General features: G+C 45.0%; 1 protein-coding gene across 6 annotated transcripts in view; it reads right to left on the reverse strand.

Moving 5' to 3' along the window:
* Positions 1–15030: 15030 nt before the first annotated feature.
* DNAH8 (dynein axonemal heavy chain 8) overlaps positions 15031–27280 on the reverse strand; it is a 358983-nt gene continuing 346733 nt past the window's right edge. For all 6 annotated transcript variants that reach the window (XM_083175420.1, XM_083175419.1, XM_083175417.1 and 3 more), the window contains 4 exons: positions 25073–25225; positions 20739–20928; positions 17900–18021; positions 15031–15425 (listed from right to left, as the gene is read on the reverse strand). In XM_083175420.1, coding sequence (XP_083031546.1) covers positions 15138–15425; positions 17900–18021; positions 20739–20928; positions 25073–25225 — 753 coding nt within the window. In that variant the 3' untranslated portion in view covers positions 15031–15137. The remainder of the gene's footprint in view (positions 15426–17899; positions 18022–20738; positions 20929–25072; positions 25226–27280) is intronic.

Below are 27280 nucleotides of genomic sequence, written 5' to 3' on the forward strand. Positions count from 1 at the left end.
TATCAATGTACATCTTACTCTGTAACCGCTTTTTAATTAAACAAAACAATACACACCCCCTTCCAAATCATATGCTCTCTATTTAACACATTTCACCTATAACTTAAGTTGCAATACAGGCATCTTTCATACAGTTCTAACCATATTTCTCATATACAAACGTTCACAAATTAAGGGGACGCAGCCCCTTACGACGGTGTGAAGAGCGCCCGTAGGGCGCGGTGAAGCACCAAGTACATACAATATTTATTTATTAATAGTTTCTTATATAGCGCACACATATTCCGCAGTGCTTTACAGAGAATATTTGAACATTCACATCAGTCCCTGCCCCAGTGGAGCTTACAACCAGTGTTGCAAGTAAGGGGGTACGGCGTGGTACGGAGTACCTGTAAGAAATATGTTGCAGGTACGCAGTACCACTTACCCCTGATCCACTGTCATTTCTATTTTCATTTTAAGTCTAAATATAATGCATCCGCAGCTCGCCCACCCAGTGTTATGATTGGTGCTGTATGCAGCTACCAGTTACTGATGATTTAGCCTGTCACACTGACAGGCATCAGCAGCGCCGACAGCATGAAGAGCAGGCTCCACTATTGTAAGCACAAGCTGCCCGGCTCTCCCCCAAGCAAGAGCCAACCCACCCCCAATCATTCCCTGTTTCTCATTCCCTGTCTCCTGTGTCCACGCCTCTATTGTCATTTAGTCACTCCTCTAGCTTTGTGTGACCACGGCCCCTGATGACACATGACCATGCCCATTTTTGGTGAAGGCTATCAGTACCATCAAGAAAAAAATTCTACTTGCACCACTGCTTACAACCTATATTCCCTACCACATGTACACGCACACACAGACATCTGTTGGCTTGACAAACAATGTGGTCTGCAAACCAGCATCAGACTTTTCATTGCGAACATACAAAAAAAATTGATGGATGACAGAGATATGTTGGAGGTCAGCTTAACTGGGCTATCACTTGCATTATGCATCTCAATGACATTTAACAATTCCTTAGCATTCCCATCCCAAAACAAAATCATATCATTGATAAATCTGGAATAAAACACAATGTTATTATAGATAGCAGGAGATGCAAAGAAAATTTATTTTTCGATCATGATCATAAAAGCATTGGCATACGCCGGTGCCACGGAAGCACCCATTGCGCAACCGGACACTTGCAGGTAATCCATTATAGAAAAAAATAATTTTTCATCAACACAATTTCTAATAAACCGCAGAAAAAGTCAATGTAAGGACCCTTGTAAAGATCATTCTGTAAAATAAGTAAACGTACAGCCCGGATACCAAGTTCATGCGGGATGCACGTATAAAGTGAACAAACATCGATACTGCTGAGAACACACTGTTAAGAAATAGGTGGCAATTCTTCCTGTGATAACAATAAGTGTGTAGTGTCCCATAGTAAATACCGATAATCCTGCACACAAGGTTGCAGATACACACTGGACAATATCAGAAACAAAATTGTACAGACGGCCAAAATTACCAACATTGTTTGTACTATCGCTTAGTGTGTATGACGCTTTAGAGTAGGTCCCAATTGCATCTGGGCACCCAACGACCAATATTCAATAACTTTGCCAATGGCCATCATTCAGTTAGATGCCGCCCCGCTATAGAGAAATTCAGCCTTGCAAACTGATGTGCTCGCTGTGCTTATGGGTATGTACTGCTAGCGAAAAATTTGCAGCCGATGAAAATATCCAAATTGCGTTGCAAGCCGCTCAGCACCTAATAATTTTTCCACTGGGCATTAGTCATCGCAAGCTAGTTGTAGCCAGAGACTTACTAAGTAGGTGAGATGAATACAGGCATGTCTGGACCGGAGCCGACGTTGCACACCCTCAAATAAAATGCTTCAGCATGGCTGCATTTTTCTAGGCACGCCTAGTATTCTTTCTGTCATGCCTGCGTTTTTCTTAGCACTCCCACCAAACAGCCGATCACCACTCCCAGACGCCATCTTCCTGTCCATCACCTTGCGTACGGCTAGCGAAGGAAAAAAGTAGAAGGATTCCTTCAATACCAGGTACCGCGCACGAGCATTGCGGCTCATATGAATGCGCAGCTCATCGATAATCGGCCTCTGCGTGAATTCGTTCAGCAGCGATCAGGTCTAAATCGACCCCAAGGTTTGCTAAGTAGGAGAGTCAATGCTTTGTGTGGCTAAATCCGGTGCTTTCTGTCGCATTAAATACTAACCAATGGACAGAGAAATCATTGTCTATACGAATCTCCCCTTAAATGTCTATTTACTGTACCTACAGTAGGTGTGAAATATCACACTGGCTGTATGTATAGACGGTACCCTGTATACATTTTGTATACATATACTGTAAGGCCAGATTCGGAGATGTATGCACTTCATTGCTTTCTAATCTGCACATGTGTAAGAGCTATACTGCTCATCTGCAGATTGGTGTCTGGATGTGACGGTTCCAGAGGGGTGCTGCAGCACAATCCAAAATTCAAATAGGGGAGCCAAACCCACTGCCAATGAGTGAGTTTGGAATGGCAGTTGGTGGCAGTGGGTGTGGCATCCCTATTTTAATTGTGCTGCACAACCCCCCTCTGGAGCCACCACTGCATGAGACATTTTACCCGCATCTACATCACCCACAGCTGTGGGCGTCTTTGTACTCCTTCTGCTATATTTTAGCACAGATGCACAGTGCATGGTATCTGTGCTATATGCAGAGATACAGTGCATCCAGAGATACAGCAGCACTGTTTCGACTTCCATCTCTGAATCAGGACTATAGTTCTCTTTCATTACACATATTATGATGCACATACATATCAGTGAGTTGGGGGCTACTGGTCTGACCATGGCAATTACTAACTATACATCGGTACAGTATAATATTAATTTCTGACAAGTCCACTCTAACCCCAGCAATGTATTTCCAGGCAGATGTTTAGCTACGAAGCTGTATTATTATTAATATACTGTATGATTCTCCCCCTCACAGATTGTAACGTAGAATGAATAAGTCATAACAATGATTATGTAAATCATCGCCTCATATTGGAAAATTGCATTCATAATAAAATCTGGAGATATAAAAGAAAAGGACTAATTAAATACTCCGCTCTGGCTGTGACTTAATAAAATCAATAAGGGAATTTTTTATCCTGGGAATCTGCTGCATGGACGGGATAAGAAGAGCTTGATTAAAAAAAACAGCCACAAAAAAATAAGGTACTTATTTCCTAGCACGGCGCCTGCAATCAAGATTGTATCCATCGGGTCCAAAAAAATCGCGTCGATTGCATCGCATGCAACCAAATCGCATGCGATGCGATCGATGCGATTTTTACATTGGAATTAATGTGAAATGGTCCCTGAGACCCGATTTTAAATTGGCCCCAATGTTAAATGGCCCCCAGACCCCAATTTTTATTGTTTCCCAACCCTGATGGGTCAAATGCCCCCCCCCATTGTTAACGTGACCCCACGATCAACGGCAACCCGAAGCGTGGCGAGCGTAGCGAGCCCGCGAGGTGCGGCGGTACGCGTCCTCCGTCCTTTTCATACTCCCACTATCCACGGCGGCGTGGAGTTTATTTTATATAGTGTGAGCCCGAAGCGTGGCGAGCAGACACGCATTACTTCACAGGTATTATGCGCCCCCTCGCGGGGCACGCTGTGCTTGTCATGCTTCGGGCTCGGTGACTCGCCACACTTTATAATATCGACTCCACGCCGACGTGGATAGTGGGGGTATGAAAAGGTCGAAGGACGCGTACCGCCGCCCCTCGCGGGCTCGCTGCGCTCGCCACGCTTGGGGTTGGCGTTCATCGTGGGGTGCGTTAACACTGAGGGGGGGGGGGGGGGGGCATTTGTCATGTCAAATACCCATAAGGGTAACTATACAATGAAAAATCGGGTCCATTGGCCCATTTAACATTGTTCCCTATGTAAAATCACGTCCATCGCATCGGTCGCATCGCATGCCTTAACTTAAGGCATGCGATGGACGCGATTTTTTAATTGTCGGGGAAAAGGCTACAAATAGCCCTGAAATCGCGTCCATCGCATACCTTAAGTTAAGGTATGCGATCACCTGCGACGGGTGCCGTGCTAGGAAAGAAGTACCAAAAATAAAATAATAATACTAATAATTACAGTGACAGTGTAACACTGGGGCCATTACAACAGGTATCATACCTGACGTGACAGCTACACGTATTATCCATAAACACTGAAGGTATGCCAGTACTGTGCTGGAAGAGTCCATTCCAGAGGGGGTTATTCAGCATGGATAGCTAATTAGAGAATTTGCAAATTGAGCGATTATCATGCGTATGGTTCTCATTGCACGTGTGAAAATAGTGACTACAAATTTGAACGGTTCGTAATTGCAATGCAGCAGCAGTTTGACTGAAAGGAAGCTGGCGTTTAGGGGCGGAAACATACCGTTTTCTGGGTGTGTCATGAAAAACACAGGCGTTTTGAGGGAAGATCTGCGACCACTTCCAGCCTGTACCAGTCGCAGATTAGTGAAAGCCTCAGACTTTGCCCAGGCGGCAGGTACTCTTCGATGTTCCGGGAATTGCGAATGGATTGCAATTAGCAATTTTGCAAAGGGCGTTTACTCTATCCTTCTGGGTGGTGGCTTTTTTGTCACGCAATCCACTGTGTTTTCTCTGTACAGCGATCCATGCTGAATTAGACCCATAATCCATAGTCTGGTGGCTGGTATATAACACAGGTCAGGTCCCATTAGTTGATGACCGCTATACCATACAGTATCTGCAGCCTGGTAGATGGTACACAACACGGCTCCCATTATTTGCCAGCTAGAGCATACTACAAATCTGGCTAATACAATGGATGCAAATGATAATAATACTGGGGCAGATGTATTAAGCCTTAAGAAGAGATAAATGCAAGGGTGATAAGGAGAGATAAATGTCCAGCCAATCAGCTCCTTACTGACTTTTTTCAAACACAGGCTGTAACATGGCAGTTAGCAGGTGATTGGCTGGGCGTTTATCTCTCCTTATCCCCCTTGCATTTATCTCTTGTTAAAGCTGAATACATCTGCCCCATTTTGTGCTTAAATATTATAACTCCATACAACATCACAAACTGAAGCTTTTCAGCATCTTTTATTTGCCAATAAAGCAAAAGGTCACATAGGAAATGAGTATATCAAGACAAATCAATAAATGACACAGAATTTGCCAATTGCACAGTACATAAAGCTATTCGCACTCTGAAAGGTTTGCATGTGGCTAAGCAAATAGAGCAATGTAAAGCCAAGAAACATGTGACAGGTAACATGCACAAACATGAACTGTGCTAACACAAAAGGTCAGTGACACGCGGGTTCTATAATAACACACACGAAGTACGCTTCCACCGAGGGAAAATATAATAGGATACAAATGCACTGTACAGATGGAGCATCTCTCATTAGATTCCATCGCCAATCACAGCTGTTCGCCATACGCCAGAAGGGGAGCGCGTGTGCACGAGATGCTCGCACGCCCCGTTCTGATGGAGCCTGGCGCCACCCTCAGCTGCCTCCATGCTGCTCCCCGCACCCCCCACTAACCCTGCCCATCTCCCTGAAGTGGAGAGGGGCAGGAAATCCGCTCCTCGCTGCTGTATGACGGGGATACACTAGCTTGTGAGGCACTCGGACGTTCCCATCAAATGGAGCGCCTCTCCACCAGCCTGCGTCTGCTGGTGGAGAGGCGCTACATCTGTATCTGTGAACGGTTTCAACTAATCTTTTTCCAAAGACTAGAATTAAATATTTCTTCATAGTTATATAAGGAATTTGGTACTCACCGTTAATTCCCTTTCTCCTAGGCAGCAGGGGACACTGCAGTCATCACGTATGGGATAGAGTTGGTGTACTGGAGGAGTCGGCACTTTAAGAAACTTTAGATGTGGCTGGCTCCTCCCCCCTCTATCCCCACCCAGACCTCAGTCTTAGAAAAACTGTGTCCGAGAGAGGAAGATGATAGGGCAAGAACCCGACAGGAGGAGGATATGCTCAACTAATAGAGAGAACAGAGATTAGAACCAAGCACACATGGAACATGTTTTGAAAAACAAACAAATAGAGACAGAAAAAAGTCCCCAACAATGCATACAACAGGCATGCTATGTTTAACGAGTAATATAACCAGGTAAGTTACTTATATATATATATATATCTTTATATGGCAGGAAGACTAGCGCTGGGAGGGCGTGCAGTGTCCCCTGCTGCCTAGGAGAAAGGGAATTAACGGTGAGTACCAAATTCCTTATTTCTCCCACGGCCAGCAGGGGACACTGCAGTCATCACGTATGGGATTGATACCAAAGCACTACTCCCGGGTGGGAGAGCACTCGGATTCCTGGAAAACTGCTCTTCCAAAAGAAGATTCAGATCTTGCAAAGGTGTCGAACTTATAGAACCGAGCAAACGTATTTGTTCCTGACCAAGTAGCCGCTCGGCACCAGGGAAGCCGAGAGAGGGGGGGAGCAGGTACTAATTACCCGGGCCCAGGCTTGCTGGAGGGGCCCTGCAGGGGCCCTGGTCCGACCCCTCCCTTCCCCCTCTGTCCCTCCCGGGTAGCAACAGTAGCACACACTTCTACAGCATGTGCTGTTCTGACAGCAGGCTCAGCATGAGTGTCTCACTGACGGCGTGAGAGGTCATGCTGAGCCTGCTGTCAGCACAGCACGTGCTGTAGGTGTGTGCTGCCTCTGAGATTACAGTTTTTAGAGTTTTCTTTCACCCTCCTCAACATTTTGGGGGTGTGGCCTAAGTGTGGGAGGTGCCCACACCACACACACTTAGGCCACACCCCCAAAATTTTACCGGGGCCCGGCATTCCTCTCGGCTGCCCTGCTCGGCACACCTGTGAAAGGGAAACACCTCTAGCCAGAGCCCAGGAAGTGCTGACTGACCGGGTAGAGTGAGCTGAAATCCCAGCTGGGGCCTGTTTTTGAGCCTGTCTATAGGCCTCCTTTATGGTAAGGCAAATCCAGCGGGCCAGCGTTTGTTTAGACGCCGGACAACCTCTTTTTTCAGCCCCATAAAGAACGAAGAGGTTGTCTGTCCTTCTTAAAGCAGCCGTTTTCGACAAATAAATCCGTAAAGCTCTTACTGCATCTAGTGAGCTTGAATCTCCTGACAGAACTGGAATGACTATAGGCTGATTCACATGAAAGGCCGAGACAACTTTAGGCAAAAATTCCCTGTTGGTTCTTAATTCAGCTCTGTCTTTATGAAGGATTAGAAAAGGAGCCCGGCAGGACAGTGCTCCCAATTCCGAAACTCTTCTTGCAGAGGCTAATGCCATAAGCATGACTGTTTTCCATGTGATGTATTTCAGATCTACTGAGTCTAAGGGTTCAAACAGATCTGATTTGAAGAAGTTCAAGACCAGAGATAACTCCCAGGGTTCCGTAGGAGCAACGAAGGGAGGTTGCAATCTCAGGACACCCTTGAGGAAAGTTTGGACCTCAGGTATAAGGGCTAATCTACGATGGAAAAAGATTGAAAGGGCAGAGACTTGCACCTTTAAAGATCCTAGCCTGAGACCCGAGTCTAATCCTGTTTGTAGGAACTGTAAGAGCCTAGACAGCTGAAAAACTGCCTTAGGGAATTTCTTGGATTCGCACCAACGTATGTATGCTCGCCATATTCGGTGGTAATGGGCAGATGTGACCCCTTTTCTAGCCCTAAGCATAGTTGGAATGACTGTTGATGGTATTCCTCTTCTTTTTAGCAGGTCGGCCTCAACAGCCAGGCCGTTAAATGAAGATGATTTAAGTTTGGGTAGGCGAATGGTCCTTGTTGGAGCAGGTCTTGTCGCAATGGGAGACGCCAAGGGACATCTGCCAACAGAAGCTTGAGGTCGGAGTACCACGACCTCCTTGGCCAATCTGGCGCTATTAGAATTACTGACGTGGCTTCCCTCTTTATTTTCTTGAGTACCCTTGGGAGGAGGGGAAAAGGAGGGAAGATGTATACGAGTCTGTACGGCCACGGAACGGACAAGGCATCCACTGCCACTGCTGCTGGATCCAAGGACCTGGCACAATACAGGGGTAACTGATGGTTTAGTCTGGAGGCCATCAGATCTATCTGCGGTGTTCCCCACCGCCTGGTAATCTGGAGAAAAACCTCTGGATTCAGAGTCCACTCCCCGGGGTGGAAGTCCTGGCGACTGAGATAATCTGCCTGCCAGTTCTCCACCCCTGGAATAAAAACTGCTGAGAAATCCACGGCGTGTTTCTCTGCCCATTCCAGAATGGGGCGTACTTCCCGCATGGCTGTCCGGCTACTCGTGCCTCCCTGCCGATTTATGTAAGCCACTGCTGTCATGTTGTCTGACTGAATTCTGATGTGACGGCCTCTGAGAAGGTCGTGGCCCTGTAACAGAGTTAGTCTGATAGCCCGCAGCTCCAGAATGTTGATAGGGAGCTTTGATTCTTGCAGAGACCATCGCCCCTGGAACCTGTGATTCAGGGCCACCGCACCCCAGCCTCTGAGGCTGGCGTCGGTTGTGACTATGGTCCATGTGCAGGGTCTGAAGCTGCGGCCCTGCTGTAGATTCGGAGTATGGAGCCACCATTGCAGGGAAGCTCTGGCCAACTGAGACAGTGTGATCCTTTTGTGGATCTGGAGATGTGATCCCGACCACTGGGTCAAGAGGTTTTCCTGGAATGTCCTGGAGTGAAAACGTCCGTATGGGAGAGCCTCGAATGAGGCTACCATCAGCCCCAACAGGCGGGTGCAGAGGTGAGCCGAGACTCTGCGGGGAAGCAGAACCTGGCGCACCCTTTTCTGCAAAGTCAGGATCTTGTCCATCAGAAGATATACTCTTTCTTCGACTGTGTCTAGGATGAGGCCTAGAAACTGAAGTCGTTGGGACGGAATCAATTGTGATTTTTTGAAATTCACTACCCAACCGTTTTGAACCAGAAACTGACAGGTCAGGGAAGCATCCCTTATCAACTTTTCTTGAGGAGACTTTAAGAGGAGGTCGTCTAAGTATGGTATGATGGTTACACCCTGTAGACGAAGAGCCGTGATCATGCAGGCTAGCCCCTTTGTAAATACCCGAGGGGCGGAGGAGAGGCCAAAGGGGAGACCTCTGAATTGATAATGTTTTTCCTGTATGGCGAACCTGAGGAATCTCTGGTGAGGTTCCCAAATGGGAATGTGTAGATCTTTGATATCTAAGGAAAGGAGGAATTCTCCTCTTTCCAAAGACGCCACCACCGATCGTATAGACTCCATTTTGAACTTGTGGTAGAACACAAATTCGTTTAGTTGTTTTAGGTTTAAGATTGGGCGGACAGTGCCATCTGGTTTTGGCACTACGAAGATGCTGGAATAGTAACCGGTGCCCCTTTGGTGAGCCGGTACCGGGACAATTACCTTTGACCTTAGGAGTGACTGTATGGAGCCGCACAGGGCCTCTGCGGTCTCCACCGAAGATGGAAGTCCTATTTTGAAAAACTGAGGTGGAGGGGGTGTGGCAAATTCTAATTTGTAACCCTGAGCCACTATCTGGAGCACCCAGGCGTCTCTGCAGTGGCCTCTCCAGGCGTCTGCGAAGAGTAACAGCCTGGCGCCCACCTCGGGATCCCCCAGGTGAGCTGGGAGACCGTCATGCCACTGGTTTGTCAGTGGTCTTTGGGTTTCTGTGAGTTGTAGTAACGGAGGACAGTGTGGCTCTGGCGCCACGACCTCTGCGTCCTCTGTATGAGGAGAAACCTCCTCTAGATCTCCCCCTGAACCCTGCTTGACCTCGAAAGGAACGAAAAGTGGGTGCTGTAAATGGCCTTTTTGGGGCCGGAGTAGAGGAAGGGAGAAATGCTGACTTTCCCCCCGTGGCCTGCGAAATAAGCTTATCCAGGTCAGGGCCAAAGAGCATATCTCCGCCATAAGGAAGGGCTTCCACCGCTTTTTTAAGTTCTGGTTCGGCCTGCCAGGATCGTAGCCAAATTGACCTTCTGGCCACCACTGCAGAAGCTGAAGCCTTAGCGGCTAAGATTGAGATATCAGCAGCAGCCTCACCCACATAAGAAGAGGCGTCTCTGATGCACTCTGCCAAAGGGAGCAACTCTGCTCTGGGAGTGTTCTGCTCTAGGCCAGTGACAAGATCGGAGGCCCACTTTTCCATGGCTCTGGCCACCCAGGCTGATGCCAGAGCTGGGCGTAAGGAAACTCCCACCGTTGTATAAATATTTTTAAGCGAACTGTCTAGACGCCTGTCCTGAGATTCTTTTAATGACACCGCACCTGGAATAGGGAGTGTTGTCTTTTTGGATAGTCGGGATAGGGAAACATCTGGAGTGGGAGGAGTCTCCCATTTTTCCCTGGAAGTTTCTGAAAAGGGGTAAAGGATTTTGAATCTCCTGGACATCTGGAATTTCTTGTCAGGGGACCTCCAGACCTTTAGCAGAGGATCATCCAATTCCTCTGAATCAGGGAAATTTAAAGTCTGCTTTTGAACACGTCCAAAAATAGACACCTGAGGGGGAACGGAAGTATCCGCAATATTTAAAGTCTCGCGGACTTCTCTGATAAGACCCTCAATACCTTGTGCCTCATCGTCTGCGGGGTCATCTCCTGCAGGGTCCTGAATAAGGTCCGGGGGAAATTCCCCCTCCTCTAGAGGAACATAGTTGTCTGTGTCATCAGTGATTAACATGGGAGGCATAGCCCTTCTTTTAGCTGGCACTGGGGAAGCAGGCCTGACCTGAGAGCAGGCAGCTACAGATTGTTTTAGTGAGTCCACAGACTGTATGAGGGATGATGCCCATGATGGCTCAGATGTAGCAAGCTGGGACAGCTGGGAGTGAAACACTTCCCTATCTTTTCTAGACGCCGCCATTTCAGCAGTGAAGCTGGATAGGAGGGTCTGTAGAACATCCCCCGGGTTTTGGGGTGCAGGCAAGTGTAATGGGGACCTGGGTGTAGAAGGAGCCTGTACCTTGGCATAACAGGGTTCACATAAGGAAACGCCCTTTATGTGTTGTGTGTACTGATCCCCACAGCTTTTGCAGGTGTACAGCTTTTGTGCAGCCTTGGAGGATGTAGCCCTTCCTGCCATACTGTAATCCCTGTATACAGAGAAAGTACAGAAAACAGAGTAGAATCTCTTATAAAAGCCCACACACACTTACACAGGCACTCCCCAACCAGCTAGCAGGGTAGCCTGAGGCCTGAGTATCGACAGGGAGAGAGAGGAGCCAACCCCCTCCCAATGTGTGTGCTAACAGGGTTTGTTTCCCCCTTTGACTCACAGTGTCTTTCCTGCGGTCCCAAGGGAAGCGCTGTCAATCAGGCAGGGTCCGGTGTACCGGGTCTGCAGGATACCGCTGTAGCGCTGAGCTCTGCACGAGTGCTCCGGACAATGGCGTCTGGCTGTGAAGACGCTGGCTGAAGCTCCGCCTCCCGCTTGAGACGCTTCCCGCGCCGTACTGGAGGCGGGAAGGTGTCCCCCTCGCTTGAACTGTCCTGGAGAACGGGGGAAGACTGCCGTGGACCCGGAACGCTAGCTGCGTGCAGCTGCGGCGGGTCCCCGGAGTGAAAACTCCGGTGGCAGGGGTGTCAGAGGAAACACTGCGTGCAGTGTCGCCTGAACCCCTCCAGGTTCCCGCATCATCGGCAGACCTCCATCAGTCTGCCTGTTGTAAAAAAAATAATGAGAAAAAGAATAAAATACAAATAAAAACCTAATCTCCCTTAGGAGATCCTTGCCCAGGAGACCGACTCCTCCGGGCACTTTTTCTAAGACTGAGGTCTGGGTGGGGATAGAGGGGGGAGGAGCCAGCCACATCTAAAGTTTCTTAAAGTGCCGACTCCTCTAGTACACCAACTCTATCCCATACGTGATGACTGCAGTGTCCCCTGCTGGCCGTGGGAGAAAGCAGAGTTATTTTTTTGTTCAATAAAGAAGATATTATTCAAAAATGTGATGTACTGAATTTATTTGGGGTTGTTGATAGGGCGCAAATATATGGTCTACTAAAGTCTTTAAAACTCAGGGCCAAATATAATAGGGAGTGAGAATAAAAGTGTGAGATTTTGGAGGAGTTTTCCCATTTTTTTAAGCAGCAATCAATTACAGGCAATCAACCTGGTTTTTTCATTGTAAATGATTGCCGCTTTAAAAAAAATGGGGAAACTCTCCCAAAATCTCTCACTTTCTGATTCTCACACTCTCAGCCTGAACTGACTTTCATGGTTGCTTATTTCTGCCACAATATCAAACAATGTAAGATTGAGGAAAACTTTTAAACGGAATTCTACAAAGTAATTAAAATATTATAACTTTAGAAAAACATGAAAATGTTAATTAAATTTATTTGACAGCTGGTCAGTTGTTCACACACTCTAGTATATTTAATTTTAATATAAATTGATACGTTTTATGTGGTCCCTAAACCAACAAGCTGACAGGAATAACATCCTCATTTGCATAATTAGATTTTTTCATCTATAAAGTCACATAACTATTTACGGGTAACGGTAATAAAACTGCTAGTGTTTCGGAGAACAGGTTTAAATATTTGTTTTGCAGTTTGATGAGCAGATGCCCAGAGTAAAATATTTGTAAGAAAATGATCTTCATTCTGAAATTGGTTGGAAACATAGCTGATACCACTCTGAGCCGTCTGTAGCGTCTTATACACATTATTTATTAACAGTTTCTTATATAGCGCACACATATTCCGCAGCGCTTTACAGATATACACATGAATGTACAGTAGGTAGATCTTTTTGTGGTGTCGCACCAGAGCCGGCATTCTATGTGGTTTTGTGGGATACACTTGTAAGGTGGCATCAGAATCAGATTTAGTTAGGTAATTGTGTAGTTTCACGGTGCCAGTAAATCGTTTGCGATATAGCATACAATTTGCATGCGATTCGATGTGAGATGCAATTTAGCACCTGTTCATACCCCCACAATCCACTACGGCATGGAGTTGATTTTATATAGTGTAGCGAGCCCCTCGAGGGGACATGGATTACTTGACATGTATTCCACGGCCCCTCGTGGGGCTCGCTGCGCTTGCCACACTTTGGGCTAGGTGAATACATGTCAAGTTATCCATGTTCCCTCACGGGACTCGCTACTCAACTCCATGCTGTAGTGGATAGTGGGGGTATGAACAGGTGCTAAATCGCATCGCACATCGAATTGTATGCAAATTGCATGCTATATCGGGTGGCGCCGTGAAACTACACAAGTACCTTATTTATTTATTACCAGTTTCTTATATAGCGCACACATATTCCGCAGCGCTTTACAGAGGATATTTGAACATTCACATCAGTCCCTGCCCCAGTGGAGCTTACAATCTATATTCCCTACCACATATACACGCACACACAGACATTCTAGGGTTAATTTGTTGGGAGCCAATTAGCCTACCAGTATATTTTTGGATTGTGGGAGGAAACCGGAGTACCCGGAGGAAACCCACGCAAGTACAGGGACAATATACAAACTCCGCACAGTTAGAGCAATGGTGTGAATGGAACCCATGACCTTAGTGCTGTGAGGCAGTAATGCTAACCATTACACCGTCCGTACTGCCCATATAATTAATAGTATACAAAAAAGGGCCTGTCTCCTGGAAAGAGTATCCAAGAGGCAAGAAAGTAAAACCTCTGTGTGGGGGGGACGCTTAAAAATAATTGTAGTATTAAAACTTAATTTTTAATTGGTTTATAAAAAATAGTATCAAAATATAGGCAATAGTATGTTTCGGCAGGGGACTAGGGATCCACTGTGACTGGCAAGAGTATTAATTACAGCAAAAATCTATATTACTTGTTACTTGTGCCAGTAGGTGAAAATATATCTGTAAGAAATACATTTGGAAAATGGGATTTTGTATATATGAAATTGGTATATTATGAGTATCTGCCTTTAATTGGAAGCTATTAGAGTTTCTTGTAGTGGTAGAGAGAAACTTTCATTTATTTCAAATAAAATAGCATTTCATCTGAAATACTGACTCCCAAATGTGGCTCTGAGCTAGTCTAAATGGAGGTTCAGCCATTTCTTTGGCCGGGGCCCAATGCGTAACCTCCTTAAATGCACACTCCAGCTCTTCCATTAACTGCTCTTCTCCTAGGTGTTATGATGGATTATACATCCGACACAGCTCACATTTAGAAAATGTACTACTTAGATAGTTGGTACCACAATCTATGGAATCTGGCTCTGAACTAGTGCAGAATGTAAATCTAGCTGCATTCAGCTCACCCGCTCTTTGATGGTGGAAGTTCTGTACTTGGCTCCACAGTGGGATCGCTTTCTGCCTTCTGATATATATATTTGATGCCATAGTTACATTGTTGGAACTCTGGGGATGTGATTGTTAACGATAATCAATGAGGTCTTTGAAATGAGTATGTCACCAACTGCAACACAGAGACTCTTAACCAGGACAGGACCAAATGAGAAAGACTAAATAGTCACATGGTTGATCTGTAGTAGTTGGACCGAAGGAAATGTCTTCAAAGTCGGGGATCGTAGAATTAATTAAATGATCACTGTTGTAATGTCATGTATTAGATTCCCTAAAAAGGGACAAATCTTGGTTCATGGTTATTTAAATGATGAATCTTGTCAGATAATTAATCCTTGTTGCCCTGATAGTTTCTCCACGATGTCTTATAAGAAGGTGACCTCAGCTCTGGGGACGATTTTAATACCGTACTAGGTAAACCGCTTTGACTTAGTTATCACTAGAGCAAATATAGCAGTTATTCAAAAGCTATTTGTCATTAGCACTGCATGAGGCCTGAGAAATACCTGAGGCACTAAACGGGCCAGAACACTGCTGCAATATTACTCTGTGGGAGGTGGTAAAACTTTTAATTCTACAAGCCACTGAAACATTCAATACCTTATAGAAAGCTTTTGAACTGCAGGAACTGGCTATATTCCAACTGACCATAACTTACCTTAATAACAACTCTCAGGCTTAAACGGAAACATAATACATTAACACACATCTGATTTGCTGACTTTTTATTTAAACAGTTTATAAATTAATAACACTAAGAACAGTAACTAAATAAGTAAACCAGGAAAAACAATGTGGTGCTAGAACCCATGGGAGTTTATTTAATGTTGCCCAAAAGGGCCACTCCCCGTAGGATCCAGTGGTCAGCAGGCTGGCTGGTCCTGAGATGAATGACAGTCACGTAGGTTAAATCTGTTCTCTCTGGCCTCTTGTACACAGGGCAGGTGTATAGCTTTGGATGTTTTACAGGAGGTGCCTTCACTGCAAATATGTGGACTGCTGGAAGCATGGTGTATAACACCTTGGGAGTGGGTTCAGTTAATCTACTGTTTCTTTTGTCCCAACTAGCTCCATCCAGGAAGAGTCCATGGATATATACCCCTTCCTGCATGATATACAAAGACAATGCTTCAGAAGAGAACCCCACACCCTGTAGGCACAACTGTATTGTAATATATAAGTACAGAATATTATACTCTCATCTGGATTCTCACCCAGAAATCCATAAAGGATCATTCATGGCCATCGTTCAACCACTGTTTTTCTTTTTTGCTATTGGCGCGATCCAGTCGCCATGCACATGTGTCTCGCTCCCGTGGCTCATAGAAACACAATGAGCGTAGATGGCTGCGCGTGCGACATTGGCGCAACAAACAGGCACAGGCGGCCACGGAGCTGCCACGTTGAGCGTGACTTTAGCTGCAGGGTTATATGCTGAATGTCTTTAGCAACTGATTTGTAACAAAACACAACATGAAGAATATAACTGTCTGGACACTTTTATACCTATCTATGGGTGAGATTTAATAGGATGAGAGATTCAGAAAGTGAGAGGATTTGGTAAGAAATCTCCTCTTTTTTTTAAAAGCAGCAATCATTTACACTGCAAAATCATACTGGTTTTGCAGTGTAAATGATTGCCGCTTTAAAAAATAACTGGAGATTTCTTACCAAATCCTCTCACTTTCTGAATCTCTCATCCTATTAAATCTCACCCTACTGTATGTGTCACTGGACTTGCTACTATCAAATCATTTGGAGCCAATTTTACAAACCAGAGATATTTACCACTGCAAGGAAAAAATGCTGATGTCGCCTCAAATTAGTCAGCTGTATAGCTAAATAAATAATAAGACTAGAGGCTAGCTCCTTCACTGGTGCAACGTGTTTGGGAGGCTATACGAAGAAAACCTTACAATGTTTTTCTAATGAGCAATGTCACCTCTCACTACAGGGATAGGCTATAATACGATAAGGTGGAACAGGCTCTACTCTTCCCAGATCACATGACACTCTATGGGGCAATCTGCTGCACTGCTCTACAGTGATCCCCTCCTTTACTGGCTGCTGTTTGTAAGGACTCCATTCTGTCTAGTTGACCCTGGCCTACAGGGGACTGCCTAACCTAAATGCAAGATATACAGTATTGTGGGCATCCATGGCATTCCGTTATACAGAGTCTGCAGTACCTGTGCAGAAGAACACCAGTAGGCACTCATTTTTTCTGTACTTGTTTCCTAGCACGGCGCCCGTCGTAGGTGATCGCATACCTTAAGTTAAGGTATGCAATGGACGCGACTGACGCAATTTCAGGGCTATTTTTAGCCTTTTCCCCGACAATTAAAAAATCGTGTCCATCGCATGCCTTAAGTTAAGGCATGCGATGCGATGGACGCGATTTGACATAGGGAACAATGTTAAATGGGTCAATGGACCCGATTTTTCATTGTATACCCACCCTTATGGGCTATTTTACATGAGAAATGCCCCCCCCCCCCCACACATTGTTAACGCCACCCCACGATGAACGGCAACCCGAAGCGTGGCAAGCACAGCGAGCCCGCGAGGGGCCGCGGTACGCGTCCTCCAACCTTTTCATACCCCCCCACTATCCACGTTGGCGTGGAGTTGACTTTATATAGTGTGGATTGCGCAGCGAGCCACCGAGCCTGAAGCATGGTGAGCGCAGCGAACCCCGCGAGGGGACGCGTAATACCTGTGAAGTAATGCGCGTCCCCTCGTGGGGCTCGCTGCACTCGCCACGCTTCGGGCTCGGTGGCTCGCCACGCTATATAAAATCAGCTCCACGCCGACGTGAATAGTGGGGGTATGAAAAGCTTCGGGTTGGCGTTGATCGTAGGGTGGCGGTAACAATGGGGGGGCATTTGACCCATCAGGGTTGGGAGACAATAAAATTTGGTGTCTGGGGGCCATTTAACATTGGGGCCAATGTAAAATCGGGTCTCAGGGACTATTTTACATTGATTCCAATGTAAAAATCACGTCGATCGCATCACATGCGATTTGGTTGCATGCAATGCGATCAACGCGATTTCGGGGGGTCCCGATGGATACAATTTTTATCGCTGGCGCCGTGCTAGGAAACAAGTACCATTTTTTCAATACAGGCTTTTAAAAAAAATAAAAAAATCAGGCAATCCTGTTGAGCGTTCCAGGTTACTGATGTGTTATCTTCCATTGTCAAGAGTCTGTGTGACCTACTGATGTGCACTGTATTTCTCTTTGCAGATCCCCCCTACAGTCTTTTAGATCTACATAAGAAGAAAACAGAACTGCGCTAAAAGAGAAACCGAATTTTATTAATTACATTTGGTTTCTATTGTATTTTATGGCAGTTCTGCTTTCTTCCTATGTTCATTGTTTATGTTGTCTAACTACCCACATCCTAATGCAGCTTGAATAGAATACCTATCTTTGCTATTGTTGACTTGATACACTGTTGACTTCTAGCGCACAGGTCAGCCACCATCCCCATATCCCTGTCTTTTTAGATCTCCAGCAATAAATGTTCAATAAAACATTTACAGGCGATATGAAATGATCATGTGAAATACTCACAGCAGGAGAGCTAGTAATTTCCTCTTTCACTAGCTTTAATACTTCATTTTGCAGAGTAACAGTATCTAGAGTCCATCCTTTATGTGCTTGAGTCTCTTCTTGTCTCATAGCGGTAAGAAATCCTGCAATGGAAACAGTGGATAACAATAAGCAGGATACTACAGAGAGAGAGAGACTGACATCAAACAACAAACTACATGGAGAATAAGTGTACGCTGACATCAGTGTGCTGACATCACTGTCATCTTACACCTGTGGCTCCTTACTGTATACTTAGAAATTGGGAGGGTGGAAAGGGCAGACAAGCACAGGCATAAGCACAATAAGGGCTTGCACACGTAATGGAGACAAGTGGACACATCTGCAGATATGCGTGTAGGTGCTTGACCTTTGAAATAATAATTTTTTTTTAAAGTATGTCTTCTGAAAAGTAACCTTGGCCAGTCCAGATGCGGATGACAGCCTGACCACATGGTAGTATTATTGTAGAAGAGTTCTGTGAGCATTTAATTGGAATAAGCAGCAGATCATGCTATTTAAATGCATTGTAAGCATATCGTAACTTAAACATGATGGTAAAGCATGCACAGTGACAGAACTTTATATTACTGTATATACTCGAGTATAAGTCGACCCGAATATAAGCCGAGGCACCTAATTTTACAACAAAAAAACTGGGAAAACTTATTGACTCAAGTGGGACCCTCACTCGAGTATAAGCCGAGGATCACTATCCTCCTACTTGTCGACATTCTGCCTGTCGACAACATCACTACTTCCCGTTTAGCACAGATAGGGAACCTGTTTCCTTCCAGTCATTGTGCAGTACCAGCTGGCAGTGCGTTATGGCAGTGCCACAGGTGGAGCTGTGGAATTTGATTACTATTTATGTTTGTGAAATTCATGGTACTTGTTTCCTAGCACGGCCACAATCGCGGGCATCGGGTGCTATTTTTAGTGGTATACGACGCGACCGACGCGATGCCCCCGATTTTCCCATTGAAATGCATTGAAAAAAGTCAAAATCGCGTCGGTCGCGTCGTATGCGGCTAAAAAAGCCTTAAATGGTCCAGACGCGATGCCCACGATTTCCCCATAGGAAACAATGTTAAATGGCTCAATGTACCCGCGATGCCCCCGATTTCTCATAGGGAACAATGTTAAATACCTCAATTTCACCAAATCATCATAGGGAACAATGGTAAATGGGCCAGAAAGCCCCCAAAACACCCCAGAACAGTGAAATGTCCCCCCAAAAGTACTTTACGCCACCCCACGATCAACGCGAACCCGAAGCGTGGCGAGCGCAGCGAGCCTGCGAGGGGCGGCGGTACGCGTCCTCCGACCTTTTCATACCCCCACTATCCACGTCGGCGTGGAGTTGAGAATAGAATAGTGTGGCGAGCGCAGCGAGCCACCGAGCCCGAAGCGTGGCGAGCGCAGCGAGCCCCGCGAGGGGACGCGGATACCTTCACAGGTAAACGCGTCCCTTCGCGGGCTTCACAGGTATCCACGTCCCCTCACGGGGCTCGCTGCACTCGCCACGCTTCGGGCTCGGTGGCTCGCTGCGCTCGCCACACTATTCTATTCTCAACTCCACGCCGACGTGGATAGTGGGGGTATGAAAAGGTCGGAGGACACGTACCGCCGCCCCTCGCGGACTCGCTGCGCTCGCCACGCTTCGGGTTCGCGTTGATCGTGGGGTGGCGTAAAATACTTTTGGGGGACATTTCACTGTTCAGGGGTGTTTTGGGGGGTTTATGGCCCATTTAACATTGTTCCCTATGATGATTTGGGTAAATTGACCCATTTAACATTGTTTCCTATGGGAAATCGGGGGCATCGCGGCTAAATTGAGGCATTTAACATTGTTCCCTATGGGGAAATCGCGGGCATCGCGTCGCGACCATCGCACCCGATTTTTTAGTGCTTGCGATGGCCGCGATGCCCCCGATTTTTCCTCACGATGCCCACGATCATGATCGTTGTGGCCGTGCTAGGAAACAAGTACCAAATTCACAATAGCTGCACTCTGGTGTCGCACAACTGTATTCTGGTTGCATGAAATATTAATAGGGGTATGTATTTATAGCAGTATAAATGTTTCAGGAGTATATATTTATAGGAGTATGTATTTATAATGGTATATATTTATAGGATAATATATTTATAGGGTTATACTGTATATTTATAGGAGTATATATTTATTGGGATATGAATTTATAGAGGTAAATATTTATAGTGGTACATATTTATAGAGATGTATATTTATAGGAGTATGTATTCATAGGGTTATGTATTTATAGCGGTATACATTTATAGCGGTATACAGTATATTTAGAGAGGTATATATTTAGAGGGGTATGTTTTTTGTAAGGTGTTTATATAAATAATCTGTGCACTTGTACTGAGAACTGGGACTTTGCTTGCCGGTTTGACTGTTTCCAGGCCTCAAACTGCTTGGAAGTTCAATTAGGGCTATTTTTAATGTCGCTGTTATTATCCTGAATGCCGCTACAGCAGTGCCCCCAGCCTGACAGTAATGAATGAGCTTCGCTGTGTGGGGACATCTCTCCTGAGTGCAGGCCGCATAGGAGACAGTCTCATCATTAATGTGATAATGAATATACGTGATAATAAAACAACAATGCGTGAATTCATGTTTGGAGGCTGAAAGATTATTAGTCCTGGAGTAAATGTATTCAGTAACTGAGGGTAAAATAGTTGCGCTCACTCCATGGCTGAACGCTGACAGAACATAAAAAGTAACTTAAGTAACTCCTGACTGATTTAATTGCGGATTTAGTGAGAACTGTCTTTGCGTTACATAAGTACAAACCCCGTGGATTGAAGAATCCTGTCATCCAAAAGACATTTGGTCTTCCCTCATAAAGCCAAGATCTGAGCTGACTGTTCCTCTCCAGGAGCTCGCTGAACCAGAAGCCAAGTGTAGCAGAGTCCCACGACGCCTTCATCCACACCTTAGGAATACGTGCGCTGTGCAAGTGTTCTAAGGCTTCTCTCAGATCCTGCAGAACATATGAAATGTAGACATTGGCAGCTGCAGAGGGCTGTGACAAGAAAGCTAACAGATATAAACACTGGGTTACAGGGAGGCACACAGCAATGTGCGACACAGATGTATAATGTACAGTATGGCAGATTATGGAGGCACTGGGTAACAAGGATGTATACAGAACGATACACACGCACAGCAATGTGCGACACAGATGTATAATATACCGAAGATTATGGAGGCACTGGGTAACAAGGATGTATACAGAACGATACACATGCACTGCAATGTGCGACACAGATGTATAATATACCGAAGATTATGGAGGCACTGGGTAACAAGGATGTATACAGAACGATACACATGCACTGCAATGTGCGACACTGATGTATAATGTACAGTATGGCAGATTATGGAGGCACTGGGTAACAAGGATGTATACAGAACGATACACACAAACAGCAATGTGCGACACAGATGTATAATGTACGGAAGATTATGGAGGCACTGGGTAACAAGGATGTATACAGAACGATACACACGCACAGCAATGTGCGACACAGATGTATAATGTACGGCAGATTATGGAGGCACTGGGTAACAAGGATGTATACAGAACGATACACACGCACAGCAATGTGCGACACTGATGTATAATGTACGGAAGATTATGGAGGCACTGGGTAACAAGGATGTATACAGAACGATACACACGCACAGCAATGTGCGACACAGATGTATAATGTACGGAAGATTATGAAGGCACTGGGTAACAAGGATGTATACAGAACGATACACACGCACAGCAATGTGCGACACAGATGTATAATGTACGGAAGATTATGGAGGCACTGGGTAACAAGGATGTATATAGAACGATACACACGCACAGCAATGTGCGACACTGATGTATAATGTACGGAAGATTATGGAGGCACTGGGTAACAAGGATGTATACAGAACGATACACACGCACAGCAATGTGGGACACAGATGTATAATGTACAGTATGGCAGATTATGGAGGCACTGTGTAACAAGGATGTATATAGAATGATACACACGCACAGCAATGTGCGACACTGATGTATAATGTACAGTATGGCAGAATATGGAGGCACTAGGTACAGGGATGTATACAGAGTGATATATACGCACACAGTGCGACACAGATGTATAATGTACGGCAGATTATGGAGGCACTGGGTAACAAGGATGTATACAGAACGATACACACGCACAGCAATGTGCGAGACAGATGTATAATGTACGGAAGATTATGGAGGCACTGGGTAAGAAGGATGTATTCAGAGTGATACACACACACTGCAATGTGCGACACAGATGTATAATGTATGGAAGATTATGGAGGCACTGGGTAACAAGGATGTATACAGAACGATACACACGCACAGCAATGTGCGACACTGATGTATAATGTATGGAAGATTATGGAGGCACTGGGTAACAAGGATGTATACAGAGTGATACACACACACACTGCAATGTGCGACACAGATGTATAATGTATGGAAGATTATGGAGGCACTGGGTAACAAGGATGTATACAGAACGATACACACGCACAGCAATGTGCAACACTGATGTATAATGTACGGAAGATTATGGAGGCACTGGGTAATAAGGATGTATACAGAACGATACACACGCACAGCAATGTGCGACACTGATGTATAATGTACGGAAGATTATGGAGGCACTGGGTAACAAGGATGTATACAGAACGATACACATGCACTGCAATGTGCGACACTGATGTATAATGTACGGAAGATTATGGAGGCACTAGGTAGGCGTACAGAGTGATACACACGCACTGCAATGTGCGACACAGATGTATAATGTACGGAAGATTATGAAGGCACTGGGTAACAAGGATGTATACAGAACGATACACACGCACAGCAATGTGCGACACTGATGTATAATGTACGGAAGATTATGGAGGCACTGGGTAACAAGGATGTATACAGAACGATACACACGCACAGCAATGTGGGACACAGATGTATAATGTACAGTATGGCAGATTATGGAGGCACTGTGTAACAAGGATGTATATAGAATGATACACACGCACAGCAATGTGCGACACTGATGTATAATGTACAGTATGGCAGAATATGGAGGCACTAGGTACAGGGATGTATACAGAGTGATATATACGCACACAGTGCGACACAGATGTATAATGTACGGCAGATTATGGAGGCACTGGGTAACAAGGATGTATACAGAACGATACACACGCACAGCAATGTGCGAGACAGATGTATAATGTACGGAAGATTATGGAGGCACTGGGTAACAAGGATGTATTCAGAGTGATACACACACACTGCAATGTGCGACACAGATGTATAATGTATGGAAGATTATGGAGGCACTGGGTAACAAGGATGTATACAGAACGATACACACGCACAGCAATGTGCGACACTGATGTATAATGTATGGAAGATTATGGAGGCACTGGGTAACAAGGATGTATACAGAGTGATACACACACACACTGCAATGTGCGACACAGATGTATAATGTATGGAAGATTATGGAGGCACTGGGTAACAAGGATGTATACAGAACGATACACACGCACAGCAATGTGCAACACTGATGTATAATGTACGGAAGATTATGGAGGCACTGGGTAATAAGGATGTATACAGAACGATACACACGCACAGCAATGTGCGACACTGATGTATAATGTACGGAAGATTATGGAGGCACTGGGTAACAAGGATGTATACAGAACGATACACATGCACTGCAATGTGCGACACTGATGTATAATGTACAGAAGATTATGGAGGCACTGGGTAATAAGGATGTATACAGAACGATACACACGCACAGCAATGTGCGACACTGATGTATAATGTACGGAAGATTGTGGAGGCACTGGGTAATAAGGATGTATACAGAACGATACACACGCACAGCAATGTGCGACACTGATGTATAATGTACGGAAGATTATGGAGGCACTGGGTAATAAGGATGTATACAGAACGATACACACGCACAGCAATGTGCGACACTGATGTATAATGTACAGAAGATTATGGAGGCACTGGGTAACAAGGATGTATACAGAGTGATACACACGCACAGCAATGTGAAACACTGATGTATAATGTATGGAAGATTATGGAGGCACTGGGTAACAAGGATGTATACAGAGTGATACACACGCACAGCAATGTGAAACACTGATGTATAATGTACGGCTGCAATGAAAACAGGCACACCTGCGCTGCTACTGACATCACACACCCGCCCCTAACACACTTTGGCACGCCCGCGTTTTCCTTGACACTCCCAGATTTCTTTTTTCGGCACTCTCGTGATGGAAAACGTCACATGACAAGACTCTGGGCCACCAAATCACGGCGTGACTAGAAGGGCTGAATATAAGGTGCAGGGAGGCTAGATGTATGTGGACATAAATGTATAAGAATTGTGGGACACTGTGGGGTAGACTTACGAAGGTAGGAGTTCTACTGAAGATTGGACGTTGTCTATAGCAACTGATCAGTTTCTATTATTTTCTGGAAGGTACTAAATAAATAAAAAGTAGGTTTTGGTTGGTTGCTATGGGCAACATCCCATCTTAGTAAATTTACTCCAGTGATTTGGGATGTCTTCTGCAGTGGGAGTTTATGACGGTGGTGATTTATGAGTTGATTTGGGGGGATATTGATATAGTCCTTGTAGCCAATAGGTTACACATTATACAATGTAAGGGATTCACCTGGCAACGGCCAATCAGAACCCCTGTGATCCCTGTGGAATTTATACTTCCTGGCTGTACATCATTTCTTACCGGTGTGGTGAGAAGGAATTATAATTATTAGTATAAAACTAAAATAATAGTATAAATCACTAAAATCAGCAAATGTTCTGATTATTTCTGCACGTAGATCATAGCAGCGGTGGATCTTGTGTGTGTGGTGGTCCCAGGTGCAATAGTATAATATAGGCCCTATACCAATGGGTGGCAGGTGTACAATCTGCTGGTCTGGGCAGCAGTGGGCCACCTAGTCCTCAGGGGCCCAGTGCCATGCACCTGCTGCACCAATGGTAGTTCCAACTCTGGATCATAGGTTATAGCTTATATAAGACGGATCTCACCTCTCCCATAACAATAGTCCCATCTATTGCTAGTTTCAGTTCATTCAAGAGGCCTCTTACAGCTGTGATGACCTTTTGCATCCGATTTATTTCTTGGCGAAGGAAAATATTCATGGGGCTGAGAGCCCCCATCTTCTGTAGTTGCGCTTCCATCTAAAATGAAAAGGTAACATGATTTCACGTCATCTGTTTTATTGTACATATAGACTTTTCCTGCTGACAATAAATGTTTCTGCATATGACCTTTTATAGTTTATATGTTTTACCCATAGCCAATAGAAAGATATTATTGTAAAGCAGCATACATAGGAACATTTATGAGGAGTGAGAAGTAGATGTATTTCTTTGCTGTATTTGTACGGTAAAAGTACTTTGAATTATCCATGTATTATTTATATGTGCGCTGGTACAGGGTAAATAAATGAAAGGAATGATTCGCGTACGTTGGCTGCAGGTACTGATGAGAGCGGGACAGTGAGTATAAGGCCTCCTGGTACGTGATTGTGATCAGCAGCAAAACACATGAATAATACAGCGCAGCGATATGTTCCCTTATGTTATATCTGATAGAGTGTAAAGTCTCCAAAGGTGGGTAAATATTCTACCATTTACAATGTGTTTTTTCACTATCTGTTATCTCAATGACCATACAGCACTATAGACTTGTTAGAAATAAATTATTAACAATCCCTTTTAAAAGTCTGCAAACAACAGTATGAATATTGGGTACTTATGTAGTATCTGGGCGTCCGATTTTTTGATTGTATGCCTTAATTTAAGGCATACAATCAGATGCGATGCGATATCGCATGGCATGCGACCATCGGATGCGATGCGATGACCCGATTTTTCCATAGGAATCAATGTTAAAATGGACTTAGTCCATTTTAACATGGAATTCAATGGGAAAAAGGGGTCCTTTTCATACCCCTACTATCCAAGTGGGCATGGAGTTGGATATAAACCTGTGGCGAGCGTAGCGAGCCACCGAGCCCGAAGCGTGGCGAGCGAAGCGAGCCCCGCGAGGGGACGGTATTCTGTGTCCCCTCGCGGGGCTCGCTACGCTTCGGGCTCGGTGGCTCGCTACGCTCGCCACAGGTTTATATCCGACTCCATGCCCACTTGGATAGTAGGGGTATGAAAAGGACCCCTTTTTCCCATTGAATTCCATGTTAAAATGGACTAAGTCCATTTTAACATTGATTTCTATGGAAAAATCGGGTCATTGCATCGCATCGCATCCGATGGTCGCATGCGATGCGATGCGATGCGCCCGATCCGACCCGATTTCTAAATCGGGCGCCCAGATACTACATAAGTACCGAATATTGTAAATGTAAAATCTTGGGGCCAGATGTATTGTGGTGCAAGTTCGGCGGCTGCGTGGGATTCTGCCAGAGCTCAAAAGGGTTTTTAAAGGGGCAATATAAAACATGCTAAACATGTAAATGTTAAAATAAATAATAATAATAATAATAATAATAATAATAATAATAATAATAATAATAATAAAAAAAATTCAGCTAACATCCCGCACAGCCGCTGGACTTGCACCGCAATACAGCCGGGGTTTAGTCTCAAGGCTATAAATATTAAGTGCTAGGCAGCATACAGTATACTGTAATAATTAAAAAACCCACTGGATTCCATGAGTGTATAATTTATAGTCAATAAATGAACAGTATAAACCACAGAATGGTAATTAATTTGCAGACAGGATAAGAGTAAGAATAATTATCTCATCAGTGGCATTGGCTCAAACAGAAAATGACACTTAAAAAGGTTAATAATCCTTTTGTCCCTGCTAGATACTTTCACTGGCACCGAGAGGGGTGGGGGGCGGGTCCAATGTTCACCCCACAACCCCATCTCAGCCTAGCACCAGCTGCTGTGTGTTGGAACTTTGCACCACATTAAGATACCGTATCAGTAGTTTTTAAATGTGACTGTATTTGTCATGTGCATTTTTATTGATTAAACATTGTCATAATATATATTTCATTTATATTATCATTAGCGTCTCATAAGCGCTGCTATTTTGCTATTAGGATTTTTACCATGATGTATTTTTCAGATTCCCCATCAGGTCACCAATCATCGATGTACAAGGATCAGGATTTTAATTGTCATTCAGATGAGCATCGGCAGAAAGGGGATACATCCTGAGAGGTCACTGGAGAGCAATGTACGGACAGTGCTTCCCGCATC

Source organism: Crinia signifera, chromosome 3, assembly GCF_055691185.1.
Source record: "Crinia signifera chromosome 3, ASM5569118v1, whole genome shotgun sequence".
Taxonomy (NCBI): Eukaryota; Metazoa; Chordata; class Amphibia; order Anura; family Myobatrachidae; genus Crinia; species Crinia signifera.